At 37.5% G+C, this 15031-nt stretch overlaps 1 protein-coding gene across 3 annotated transcripts in view; it reads right to left on the minus strand.

The window, feature by feature from the left end:
* The window catches only part of DIAPH3 (diaphanous related formin 3), a 568557-nt gene that overhangs the window by 526754 nt on the left and 26772 nt on the right, over window positions 1-15031 (minus strand). For 2 of the 3 annotated variants that reach the window (XM_068526480.1, XM_068526482.1), the window contains exon 2: window positions 12750-12782. The exons of the other annotated variant lie outside the window; for it this stretch is intronic. In XM_068526480.1, the coding sequence (XP_068382581.1) occupies window positions 12750-12782 (33 nt within the window). The remainder of the gene's footprint in view (window positions 1-12749; window positions 12783-15031) is intronic. 3 annotated transcript variants of the gene reach the window in all.

A 15031-nucleotide genomic window follows, 5' to 3' on the forward strand; every position in this document is an offset into this window, starting at 1 on the left:
GGTGCATGTTACAAGCTAAGCAGTGTACCTGTGCTGTTCCATGGTCTTTACTAAAATGCTAGTGACATCACTGTTACAAAGAGACATCGTTGTGGGGAGGAAAACTGGCCGTTCATTGTTTCAGGTGTGATAAGCTAACCACACCAGTCATAGGTACAATCACCCAATAATAATTCCCACAAACCCACCAACTACCTCATTCTGCCTTCAATGTTCCTAAATATTACAAATGGGCATTTCCCACTTTTAACTTGTATTATTGAAATTTATGAAAAGTTCTTTAGCCAGACGCTTCTCTGAAAAGATGAAAAAGTGCCACCCCCCCAAAAAAAATTAACTACTTACAATGATTTGCTCACATTTAGATTTCATATAGTATTTTAATATTATTAAATGAGAAACATACTTATTATTGAAATTCCTTTAAATTGCTTGAAAATAAGTTACCACATGCAATATGTATTCCACAGCCAAGTGCCACGTGCAGAGCAGACAATGGAAATGCCCACGTAGGGAAGAATGAAGGCCTCAGTCTTTCTTTATCTGTGATAAAGTCACATGTCCAATCCTACTGTGCATGTGTTCGGTTGCTCATTTGTTTTTTTGTTTTGCCTATGTTTATAATTTTTTTAAATACTAAGTTTCACTTAAAGGTTAATTAAAAAGATTTAATCCTTTCCCATTAAGTTCAATAACACCATGAATTCTACCACAGACCCCTTGGTGGTCCATGGACCACAGGTTAAGAGTTCCTGGTACGTAGATATGGAATAATAACAGAAATAGTGGTGGAAAAGAAAGTAACTCAAGTTCTAATGCTTGCAGTGAATCAATGGGAGGGACTAGATGACCTACAGTTGAGACCAACATGGAGAAATGAAATAAAATTGCTCAAGAAGTGCTGGAAGCTTTTGAATGAAGAGCTACCAGGGAAATAAAGTCCTCAAATAACCCCTAGGTTTCAAGTAGAGCAAGAGGAAAGCAAACATTCAAAGATAACAGGCTTTGAGTTCCAAAGAGCACAGTAGGAGGGTTTTCGAAGGCTGGAGAAGTTGGGAGATACTGTCAGATTTGAAAAATAAACAGACCTGGATGGGGGAGAAGCACATAGGTGCTTAATGAAGATGTGGATTGATTATGACTTCTGATGTTGACTCTGGTCAGTAGAAAAGTGATTTTAATTGTAATAACTTTAATGAAAATCAACTAGGAAACGTAAATCAAACCATGTGGACTGTATCTTCTCAATTTATCTTCTCTCTGCCCTCTGCCCCTACTGCCACTGCCCTAGTTCAGGCCACCTGGACAATTGCTGCAGTCTCCTAACTTGCCCCTGTGTCTTCACTGCCCCCTACCTCTAACCCTCCCCAGGCTACTCTCTGCACAGATGTCAATTTGATCTTACCGAAACGCAAATCAAATCATGTCCCTCACTCCTGTGCTTAAAACCTTCAGCCTTTGTAACCCCATTACTCAGAGGATGACCCTCAAATATCTTACCATGGCTCAAAGGTCCACTTTAATCTAAATCTTACTTCCTCTCCAGACAATGTCTTCACTGCTCCACCACCCTTATATGATCTAGATGTAATGAATAATCTAGAGTCTTCTACACATGCACAAGCTATCCCTCGTGCCTAGAACCTATCCACACCCACAACTCCTATCCCATCCCCTTTATCTGGCTAATTTCAACTCAATCCTTAGCTTTCAGTTTGAACTACATCTCAGATAGGAGCCTTTCTGACACCTCAAGACTGGATTAGATGCCCACAGACCTAGTGCTTTCCATTATATTGTATGTATACTACTCTGAAACTGCCTTTCATCATACATATGTTTACTCAACAAACCTTTAAGTCCTTGAGAACAAGAATTGTTATTTTATTCACTAAATGTTCCTGGAACTTGGCATGGTCCTAAGCATGTAGTGGGTGTTCTATTAATATTTGTCAACTGTGTTAATTAATGAATAGCTTCCTACCTTCCATGCCCAGGACACAAGCTACTGCATCTTGCACTTCTAAATCCTTCTCAACTATATTTTAAAAAAGGAATAATTAACACAGCGTATCACGGAGAATGCCAGACATTATGCCTTTTATATATTAAATTTAAAAACCCAGACTCTTCCCAACACTGTTATTTCAAAGAGCAGTCCCCTACACTAAAAACAAGTATGAATTTCTGTAATTTAATACCATGGTATAAGATAGTAAGGAAAATACCCACTCAAAGGAAAAGAGCACAAATACATTTTAAAAGAATTTAATATTCAAAATACCTCAAAGTTATATATACCCACATCTACTCAAATACAGTTTCTAATTGCATATATTCAAACATTATAATACTATATGCTTGAAAGGAAATGTAAATTAGCTCTGTAAATAAGTATCAGACTATTTTTAAGATACAGACCAATACTACCCATACACAAAAATTATCTGAAGACATCAACAATGGCTTTCTACTTGCCAACCTGACACTTCCACTGGGAATCCATTCCACTGATATCCAGGAAGTAAAATTATTACAGGGTAAAAAAATTACTACCACTCCTGCCAGCCTGTATTCCAACCTGTCCTTTAAAACTCAGCTGACAAGGCACCTTCTCTATGAAGTCTTCTCAAAGACCAAAGTTGACCTTACCACTGTGCCATTCCAGCCCATATCACTGCACTACAACTGTATACTGGTTGTGTACACATCTGTTTCCCCACTGTTCCCAGAGGGCAGAGACAGATTATTCATTTCTGTATTCCTATAATAGTACTAAGCCCTCAATAAAGGCTTCATGAATGAATGGATAAAAGGATGAATAAACAAGTCTGCATACCCTACTACATCTTAACATATTCAACTCTGAGAGCTCTTGATCTTATTCCCAAGTTTCTACTGATTTGAAGAGGAGCTCTCTAAACCAGCCCATAAATATTTAAAAAGTCCAAGATAGCACTTAAGTGTTACTACTGAAAATCTAAGTACAGGAAGCTCTAATTAACTCATATTAATGGACTCAGAAAGGCCCACCCAACTTAGTAAACAGTTTAAGTTTTATAGAACTTATTTTCACTTATATTCAGTTGTCCCAGTCCATGCTGGTATATCTACTTTACACAGAATATTTTGAATATATAGTTTTACAGAAAAGCTATGGAATATATTATCATACTTTTTGCTTTATCATTCGTTTTTAACTTAAAAAGGAAAAATAAGAATAAAAGTGCAAAATAAAACAAATTATAGTACAGAAAGCTTTATATCTTACTAGGCCAATATGATAAAATTATTTTAAATTACTCTTTTCCATTGAGCTTTTTTTTAAAGTCAATGATTTCGGTCCCGTGACCGCACTTGCGAGTTAGACACAAAATCAGATAATCAAAATCATTTTACTTTCTTTCATAAGTATGACATTTAATTTAACATATATCCCACAAGACACAGCACATCTAGGTAGGCACAGGAATAGTCTGCAGGTAGACAAAATCCAGGCCTGTCAGGCACATCCATCTGGAAACTCATCTTCAAGTGAACCAGTCTCACAGAAAACACCCAGGAATATGCTGGAGTGGTCTGGCAGCAGTTAGTTATACTGAGTGAGTCTGAAGGCCCATGGAGAACAGGGAAAGCTTCTCAAAGCACTCATCAGAATGCACACCCAGACCATGAACCCCTCAGCGTCTCTAAGACCCCATTCCCGTGGGGAACTTGGAGGGGAACCGGGAAAGTCTGCACGTATACCTGGCAGCAGGCTGCCATTGTTGCTAGATCTGTGATTTCCATACAGAAGTTTTTCTACGTCCTTTGAAATTAAGAAAACTTATATCCTTTACCTGTTGCCATCTCTCAGTCACACACATCATTATTCCTTTGGGACAGACCTTTTTCAGTTTTGTTCACTAGAAATATTCAAAACAGTTCATTTCTTATCACAGAAAAATTCTTAGATACAATATGTCTTTACAATTATAATTTTCTCAGGATTAAGATCGATGGCTATGATACAACTTTTCCTTGTAAGTTTCAAGGTCAGTAGTCTCATATGGGTGGCTGCAAGAGAAAAGCAGAAAATAAGGAGATGTATTGAATACGTCTAGATTTTACACTGGCACTCTGAGTGGAGAAAGGGATAGGACTTAAGTGGCAGTATAACTCTCCTGGTAAAGATCATGTTCTCTGGGGACAGTCTGCCAGTTTTCCTGGCTGCCTCATGTGACTTTGAACAAGTTACTTATACTATCTCTTGCCTCAGTTTCTCTGTGTTTGAAAAAGGGAATAATAATAATGCCCACTCAGAGGCTTGTTGTGAAAACTGAATGTGTTTATAAAGCTAACATATGGAACGCTACTTGGCACATAGCTAGTAATTAATTGTCCTTACTATCACATAACACTCCCTTTTCCAATCAGCAGCTGTGTTTCTACATTCTCTAAGTAAATTCTCCAGCAACTTATCTTACATCTTTCTATTCCCTGGAAGATTCCTGCATGTTGACTGAGAGACGTATACCAAGTTAGAGAAGCAGGGTCCTACCATGGAGGCCTTATGTGCCATGTCAAAAAGCTTTAGGCTTGACCTATAGATAACAGGTGCAATTAAGCAGTTTCAAATAGGATAAAATATGGTCAGACATGCAATTTAGATAGGTCACTCTGGTTGCTGTGCAGGAAGTTGGCTTTTTAGGAAGCAATAGTAAGTTGTGAGAGCCCTGATGAGATAATAAAGGGACTAGTGCTCTCATAGAAGACTTGAGAGAAGAATATTCAAGAAATAATCAGAAACACTGGAAGGGTGAAGTTACCATCTATGAAAATATAGGAATAGAAATGTGTTTAAGAGGGAAGTAAAGCGTTTAATTTGGGGCACACAGAGTTTCAAGTAAAAATAAGACATCCATGTGAAGGTATTCTAGGTCAATGCATGAATGTCTCAACTTGAGGGAAAGATCATGGACAGAGATATACACAAAGATATACACAAAGATACACTAAGTCAAGTACTATACACACAGGAAAGGAGCAATGGCTTCAGGAAAGCAACCTGAGAAATGACAATAGTTTTAAAATAGGCAAAGGAAAAACACACACAATAGAGACAGAAAAGGAAAAATCAGAGGGATATGAAAACGTATAAAGTTTGGTGCCACAGAAGCCAAGAAATCTTTGTTTTTCAAAGAGGAAGGAAATAACTGTATCAGGCAGAGCAGAGAAATCCATTAAATTTCCAAAGACTAAAAAGTAATGACTATCACTGGGGATAAAAAGGATTATTTTATAATGATAAACTGAAACAACAATCCAAAATGTATATGCACTCAGTTGCAGAGCTTCATAAAACATGAAGCAAAAGCTGAAAGAACTAAAAAGAAAAATTTAAAAATCCAAAATTATACTTGGAGATTTCAACACTCCTCAGTAATTTTTAGAAAAAGCAGATGGAAAATCAGAATATACAAGATGTGAACAACACTATCAACCACCTTGGCCTATTAGCTATTTATGGACCAATTCTAACAAAAGCAGAATACACACGGAACTTCCACCAGGACAGACCACATTCTGGGACAGAAAGCAAGACTTAAATTGAAAAAGACTGAAATCACACAAAGTATGGTCACTGGCCACAAGGGAATTAAATTACAAATCAGTAACAGAAAGATATCAGGAAAATCTTCAAATATTTGAAAATTAAACAACATATATCTAAATAATCAATGGGTAAAAGAAGAAATCAACAGGAAATTTAAAACTATTTTGAATATTCAGAAGACTAGCAGCTAAAGCAGCTCTCAGAAGGAAATTTATAGCATAAAATTCTTATTAGAAAACAAAGTTCTCAAATCAATTATTTAAGCTTCCACCTTAAGAAGCCAGAAAAAGAATAAAGCAAAAGTATAGAAATGATAAAGATTAACAAATAAATGAAAATAAAATAAAGAAAATTCGTGAAACCAAAACCTGGTTCTTTGAAAAGATCAATAAAATTGACAAACCTCTAGACAAACTAATCAGGGAAAAAACAGAAGACAAATTATCAATATCAGAATTGGAAAAGGGGGAAATAAATACAGATCCTACATTAAAAAGATAAGGAAATATCACAAATAATTCATAATTCAACAACATAGATAATATGAAAAAAAATTTCTTAAAAGACAAACTACCAGGTCTCACTCAAGAAGAAACAGAAAATTTGAGTAGTCCTATATTTAGTAATAGACATTTCTTTTCAAACAAGATAGGAATGGCAAATAAGCACGTGAAAAGACGTCCAACATCACTAGTCACTGGAGGAAACAATTTGTCAGTATCTTATAAAGTTAAAACCACATGACTCGCCCTCCAAAATGAAAACATATGTCCAAAAACAATTGCACTCAAATGTTCATAGCAGTTTTTCCTAACAGCCAAAAACTGGAAACAACCCAAACTGTTGAATATATAAACCAACTTTAGTATTACCACACAAGGGAATACTATTCAGTAATAAAAAGAACAAATTTCTGATACACCCAATCACTAGATGAGTCTCAAAAGCATTATGCTAAGTAAAAGAAGCCAGACACAATGGCAAAATAAAATGTAATGCCATTTATATGAAATTCTAGAGAATGAACTACTGTATAGTTCAGAAAACTGATCAGTATTTTCCAAGAGCTGGGAAGGGGGAAGAGAATTGACTGCAAAGGACACAGCGGAAACTTTTTGAGGTGATGGAAATGTTTTATATAACTGTAGTGTATGCATGATTGTATACATTTGTCAAAATTCAGACTGCACTTTTAAAATTAATACATTATATTATGTGTAAATCATACCTCAATTTTTAAAAGTGCATATTACTAATCACTAATATTGTAAATGCATGGTTTACCAAGCATTTTAGTATATATTACTTAATTCAGCTCTTATAAAACCCCTATAAACAAGGATGCCAAGGCTCAAAAGCTAAATGACATTCAAAGCTAGTACATGGCAGAGCTGGCACCCGAACCCCGCTCCCCTACATTCACCTACATGTAATGAAGAGCAGACACTAATGGAGATCTCAGAACTTCCTCTAACTGCTGTACAGGACGATGTCTGTTTTGCTAGCTGTAATTGTGGACTATCTGGTGTCTTGAAGTCAATTTAGTGGAATGGATCACCTTTCTTTTTTTTCATAGAATGGAGAGGAGTAAAAAGGAGTAGAAAGGAAGGAAAAGAAAATGATTAGAGTTCATTACGCTTAGAAACATTAAATATTGGTTCTTAAAAAAACTTCTGTTTTGACAGAGAGAATGTCTGTATGTGTGCTGGGCTACAAAATAAAGTGTGTTTCTTACTGTGGGTCCTAGTCAAAAAAGCTTGAAAACCACTGCTGAAGGCCACACAAGGGATTACAATAGTAACGTTGGCTGCAGAGAGATGAAAGGAGAGATGAAGACCAGCAGGAGCACTGTACTTTAGACAAACAGTTGTGAGGGACAAGGGAGAAAAAAGCAGGTCAAAAATAATGCCTACCCCACAAAAACACCCAGTGGACACTTTGACGGAAAACTCAGCATTGTGACATCCACATTCAGTTTCGTCCAGCTTACCTTTTCACACGTGCCCTCCTTCACTGTCCTCCTCCCAACCTTTTTGCCTCTACGAGGAAAGCTTTCCTTTCAACCCAGGTATAAACAATGAAGCGTTGTAAGCTAAATGCTTTTTTTCACCTTCATATTACCCTAGCACCTTGGACAGCACTTTATACATAGTGGGTGCCCAAATATTCGTAGAGCAAACGCTGTTTAAAGTATATTAGATCTGCCTAGGGGCCTCAAGGCTACAGTAATACTTCTTTCCTTTAACCCAACAGTGTCCTGTGAAATTAAATTCTGATAGTAATTTAAGAAATAACCTTGAGGGCTTCCCTGGTGGTGCAGTGGTTGAGAATCCACCTGCCGATGCAGGGGACACGGGTTCGAGCCCTGGTCTGGGAAGATCCCACATGCCACGGAGCAACTAGGCCCGTGAGCCACAACTACTGAGCCTGCGCGTCTGGCGCCTGTGCTCCGCAGCAAGAGAGGCCGCGATAGTGAGAGGCCCGCGCACCGCGATGAAGAGTGGCCCCCGCTCGCCGCAACTAGAGAAAGCCCTCGCACAGAAACGAAGACCCAACACAGCCAAAAATAAAATAAATAAATTTATAAAAAAAAAAAAAAGAAATAACCTTGAAATGTGAAGTACTTTTGCAGGGCTTTAACCAAAAGCAACCTAAAGAGATGGGTTTCTAACATTAATGTTTCCCAGGATGTTTCAATTTAATGTTTTTAAAATACTGTTATTCAAACATATGACTACAGCAGACGTCACTCTTATATTTCTTCTCTCAAGTCCTGCCCAAAAAAGGCTATTCACGTTAGGAAGTTCTAAATTAAAAGCACACATGCAACACATGTTGCAAGGGTGGCAAACTTCAATTACAAAACATATCGCTAGCACACATCAAAGCATCATGGCAAATGTTTCCCTGCACTCTGACTCACCAGAAATAGTTTAAAGAGCCCTCAAAATATCCAGCTATCGTCTCCCTCCTCAAAGCTCTGCATTGCTCTGTAACACACATACCCTGTAAGGGTCAACTGCAAATAAGTCAGTCACACCACCCCTCTGTCCACACATTGGGAAGTATTTTTTAAAGGGGGTAAAAATGGACAGAACTGAATGCAGTAGTCAAGATACTTGAGCTTAAATGAGACTCACCAAAACCCTGTGAGGAAGGCAGAGAAGGTATAAAATTAGTCCTGCTTTACTGATAAGTGAACAATCTAATAATTGATCTGCCAAGGTCACAGAGCTAAGAAGTGGTGAAGTTCTGTCTTCCAACGAGAGTCTTCTGATTCCAAGTCCAAATCTCTTTCCACACAGCATCAATCAACAATGGCCAAGAAAGAACTGAGTTGTCGGTGTCTCCTGTACAAGACAGCCGTGCTTATTCTCTGACCTCCACAACAATGGGCCAGCTGCCTAAACTAGACTGCCTGCTCAATCCTTCCCTGGAAGGAGAGGGTAGCAAGAAATCCAGGACAGTCAATCATGTGAACATCTAAGATGAAGGTAGGTCAAGGCCACAGTCAGAAATCCAGCCAGGTGGTCAGAAAGGCTGACAACAGGTCCTGGTCAAAGCTTCTCTACTCTGTGCAAAGGCAAGACTCCATCTCCAGGAAGCTTGACCAGGACCAAGCCAGGCCCAGATCCCAGGAAACCACAATACCAGGCAGGTTATCAAAAGAGAGACACGTTCTTTCATTTGTTGAACAAATTTATGAAAATGCTTAACATGTGCCAGACAACATGCCTGGAAGTATTAATAACAACACATTGTCTCTGGGTTCAAAAGGTTTAAACCAGTGAGAAAGACAGACCATAGGCCATCATCAAAAAAATCTACAAACAAATAGATGCTGGAAAGGGTATGGAGAAAAGGGAACCCTCCTACACTGTAAACTGGGAATGTAAATTGGTATAACCGTTATGGAGACCAGTACGGAGGTTCCTTAAAAAACTAAATATAGAGCTACCATATGATCTGGCAATCCAACTCTTGGGCATATATCTGGAGAAAACCATAATTCGAAAAGATACATGCACCCCAATATTCACTGCAGCACTATTCACAATAGCCTAGACATGGAAGCAACCTAAATGTCCATCAACAGAGGAAAGGATAAAGAAGACGTGGTACATATATACAATGGAATTTTACTCACCCATAAAAAAGAACTAAATAATGCCATTTGCAGCAACATGGTTGGACCTGGAGATTATCATACTAAGTGAAGTAAGTCAGACAGAGAAAGACAAATATCATATGATATCATTACACATGGAATCTAATAAAAAATGATACAAAGGAACTTATTTACAAAACAGAAACTGACTCACAGATCTGGAAATCAAACTTATGGTTACCAAAGGGGAAATATGGCAGGAAGCGATAAATTAGGAGATTGGGATTAACATATACACACTACTATATATAAAATAGATAACTAATAAGGACCTACTGTATAGCACAGGGAACTCTACTCAATGTTCTGTAATAACCTATATGGGAAAAGAATCTGAAAAAGAATGGATATATGTATATGCATAACTGATTCACTTTGCTGTATATCTGAGATTAACAGAACATTGTAAGTCACCTATACTCCAATAAAAATTAAAACAAAAAAAGACAGACAGACCATAAATCATGTACTGCTTTGATAAAAATATGCACAGGCGGGCTTCCCTGGTGGCGCAGTGGTTGAGAGTCTGCCTGCCAATGCAGGGGACACAGGTTCGAGCCCTGGTCTGGGAGGATCCCACATGCCGCGGAGCGGCTGGGCCCGTGAGCCACAACTGCTGAGCCTGTGCATCTGGAGCCTGTGCTCCGCAACAGGAGAGGCCGAGATAGTGAGAGGCCCGCGCACCACGATGAAGAGTGGCCCCCACTTGCCACAACTAGAGAAAGCCCTCGCACAGAAACGAAGACCCAACACAGCCATAAATAAATTAATTAATTAATTAAAATTAAACAAAAAAAAGTAGAGGAATTTAAACAAAAACTCCTAAAGAAACTCAACATTTTAAAAAAAAAAAAAAAAAAAAAGAGTGGCCCCCGCTTGCCGCAACTAGAGAAAGCCCTCGCACAGAAACGAAGACCCAGCACAGCCAAAAATAAATAAATAAATTTAAAAATATATATATATATGCACAGGGGACCATGGTAAAACCCAAAAGTTCTGACCCTACCAAGCCGAGGGGCAAGGATGAGGGGAGAGGCAAGGAATGGAGACAGGATGGAGAGAGAGAGAAAGTCTTCACTGAGGAGGAACCCATTTACTAATGTAAGATCAGAGTACGATAGCTTCCAGAGTGGCCCACTGAAGCCACTCCACAACACGACTCTGTTTCTAGAACTTGGGAGAGAGATTATGGGTTGGCAAAGTGCAAAGACAGAGTCATGAAACAAAGGTAAGAGTGGGGTCTGAATGAAAAGAGGAAAAAAAAAATGTAGAGTGCCCATAAAATATGAACAAACCTCAAGAATATCATAACATAGAATACTATTCAGCAACAGAAAGGAAGCACTCACACACACCACAACATGGATGAACCTTGAAAACATTATGCCAAGTGGAAGAATTCAGTCACAAAAGAGCAGGTAAGACTCCATTTATATAAAATGTCCAGAAGAGGCAAATCTATAGACAGAAAGTAGATTGGCCATTGCCTAGGGCTGAGCGAGTTGGGAATAATTCGGGAGAGACTATTCACAGGTATAGTATATTTTATATTAAAATTCTATATAGCACATTCTATATAAAAAGAATATATATATTCTTTTTGGGTAATGAAAATGTTCTTAAATTGATTGTGGTGATGGTTTTACAACTCTGCAAATATGCTAAAAACCATTGAATCATACACTTTAAACGGGTGAACTACATGCTATGTGAATTATACCTCAGTAAGGCTTTGCAAATATACCACTGTAGAGTCTCATAAAAGTTCATACTTAATAATTGCACATGGTTTTATTATTGGCCTTAGGAGCCATGTGAAGGCTAAGTCAGCACAGCAAGTGGGTGGGTTTGGAGCTACATGGAACAAGACTCAAGCCACAGCTACACCACCTGAGAGCTGTGCATACTTGGGCAATCTACCTACTTAGGCTGCCTGAGCCCCGATGCACTCAGCACTAAAATAAGTACATCACCCACCTTGCAAGGTGAGAAGTTATATACATAATCTGCATAAGTGCTCAGTATTACTACCGTTTCTGCATATTATCCTATGAGAAATAAATGTTACCCAGAAAAGTTTACATAAATATCCTTTTCTTAGATACAATCCAGAGGAATAAAACATAGCATTCTGATTCAATTTTTTAAATCGTGCATGTCCAGATCTACATCTCATTCATCTTTGTATGCCCACCTAAACCATGTGCCTAAGATGGTACTTTGGATATCGGGGGTACTAAACACTTTTTGAGTGCTCAGTGTGTTCTAGGCACTGTTTCATATTCGACATAAAGTGAAGCTGAATTCAAATCCTAGTTATCGAAGTGCTGTGCTTGGTCCTCTATATCATGCTTCTGTATTTTTGGTGCTACTGTTTATTTGGGTCTTGTTGTTATTCTCATTGTTATTTTTTACCGTTAACCAAGAGTTACATTCAAAAATATACTTCTCAGAAAAATTCATTTGAATATATAAGAATCTGTAATGGTGATATAAAATGTTAAGTACTTATAAGAAAGCTGATTATTTTCAGCATGCAGAATATAGGATAAGGCATGCTTAGTTCTCTCGTTTTTAAACAAAACTTTTTAAAAATATATGTGTGATATTTTAGTCTGGTTTACTTTAATTAGCAACTACATATTTTTGAAAAGCTGACATGTCTTTAGCTATCCTTTGTACCTCTTTTTGAAGTGTGCGATTCACCCTCAAAGAAAGAGAGGTGATTTGAGTGATTCCAAGTTGACTAACAACTTGTGATTAAACAAAATTTTTAAATGAACATACTGACTAGTCCCTTTTACTATTTGAAAGCAACAATCTAATGTATTTCACCAGTTCTACCTCTTACTTTAGCACTATAAAAAGAGTCCATTTCCAAAACATGCAGTTTGTAGCAATTTCAAAGGTGTTAGTGCAGCACACCATCAACATTACATGGTTAGTTAAGATTCACAACAAAGGAAACAACAAGGATAATCTTACCATATCATCCGTCAGTGTCCTAATATTTAAATGCTGCAAATGAAAGAAACCAATCATATCAGTAATTTATAACAGCTTTTTTAATTTTAGTTAATAGAGTACATTTAAAATTCTACAATGCTAAGTTGAATGTAATTCAATTTCTGACAGTCTAATAAAAATGCATTATATATTGTTTTAATCACTTTCTCAAAAAGATGGACAAAAGTTACCTTGAATGTCATAGTCTCCTAAAATTTCTTGTCTTTGTAAACCTCACAAACTAGAAACCTCACTGTAGTACAATAAATATATTCTCCCAAATAATAGTATTAGTATTAGCTACCATACAGACTTAGAACGCAATGGATATAGGGGTTTAAATAAGATTTTCAGAAAATTTTTCAAATTATAAAAGTGAAACTTTAAATCTACCATTAGCATGCAGCATAATAGATAATGAAGTACTTTGCTGGCTAATTAACTTAAACAATTCTAATAAAAGAGAAGAGAGTACTGGAATGACTATTTGCATCTTTAACATCGGTTTGATTTATCACCAGTTGGTGACAGTAGACACTTTTCAATTTCATTGCTACTTCTTTGAGAACCCTTTTGCCGATTTCCTTGCTAGACAAACACAAGGCCACTTTAGAAAGTGAATAAATTAGTTTCCTGCAAAGTGGAGCTCAAAAGCAAAATTAAGCATTTAGGGGGAAAAAACAATCCAAGTTTTATAAATTCTGGAGTTGGGGAAGATTTTGTATTTAAGTAGCTGGAATCAATTTCCAATTCTCCTTCTTCTTATTCATTGTAGCATTAGACCTTTAAAAGGGCAGAGAAAGTGTCAAGCACATTTCCTAAACAGGAAATCAGGTCAGGTCTACAAAAAGTATAAAAGGACATGTGTTAGCAATCATCATCTAACGGAATAAGTGGCAAATAGGTATCAATAAATTCAATATTTATTGACAGAATGAAATTTATCATTCATGCTTGTAACTAGAATTCACTTTTTTTTTTTTTAACATCTTTACTGGAGTATAATTGCTTTACACTGGTGTGTTAGTTTCTGCTTTATAACAAAATGAATCAGTTATACATATACATATATCCCCATATCTCTTCCCTCTTGCATCTCCCTCCCTCCCACCCTCCCTATCCCACCCCTCTAGGTGGTCACAAAGCACCAAGCTGATCTCCCTGTGCTATGCAGCTGCTTCCCACTAGCTATCTATTTTACATTTGGCAGTGTATATTTGTCCATGTCACTCTCTCACTTTGTCCCAGCTTACCCTTCCCCCTCCCCGTATCCTCAAGTCCATTCTCTAGTAAGTCTGCGTCTTTATTCCCGTCTTCCCCCTGGGTTCTTCATGACCTTTTTTTTTCTTTTTTCTTAGATTCCATATATATGTGTTAGCATACGGTATTTGTTTTTCTCTTTCTGACTTACTTCACTCTGTATGACAGACTCTAGGTCCATCCACCTCACTACAAATAACTCAATTTTGTTTTTTTTATGGCTAAGTAATATTCCATTGTATATATGTGCCACATCTTCTTTATCCATTCATCCATTGATGGACACTTAGGTTGCCTCCATGTCCTGGCTATTGTAAATAGAGCTGCAATGAACATTGCGGTACATGACTCTTTTTGAATTATGGTTTTCTCAGGGTATATGCCCAGTAGTGGGATTGCTGGGTCGTATGGTAGTTCTATTTTTAGTTTTTTAAGGAACCTCCACACTGTTCTCCATAGTGGCTGTATCAATTTACATTCCCATCAACAGTGTATGAGGGTTCCCTTTTCTTCACACCCTCTCCAGCATTTATTGTTTGTAGATTTTTTGATGATGGCACTTTTATGCTAATGAATCTACCTCGACGATGATCCAGGTTAAAAATCTGTACAGTGTAAATCACTATCCCAGATTCTCCACCCTTTCAGAGAAGATGTTCCTTCTTCTAGGGCAGGAAAAACAGTAACTGGAGGGACACAGCTTGAGCTTTGCTTATACCAAAGAGAATGCAGCTGGATAAGTGACCATGCCAGTTCTAGACTGAACTATGTGATCAGTAGACCACATATGCTGACCTAGGAACAATGAAGTAATAATACTGGATTAACAAAAGTTTAATGTTGAATCCTGCGCTGTAAAATTTACTTTTAATCACTATTAACTTCAGCAGTTGAAATTAACAAGTATGCACAGAGGTCCGTGAGAGTGGGTGTGATCCTGAGGCACTTAGGGTCACAATCTCATCCCAGAGACCATGACTAGAATTGAACCCAAATCCACA

Source organism: Eschrichtius robustus, chromosome 18 (assembly GCF_028021215.1).
Source record: "Eschrichtius robustus isolate mEscRob2 chromosome 18, mEscRob2.pri, whole genome shotgun sequence".
In the NCBI taxonomy this organism is placed as follows: domain Eukaryota; kingdom Metazoa; phylum Chordata; class Mammalia; order Artiodactyla; family Eschrichtiidae; genus Eschrichtius; species Eschrichtius robustus.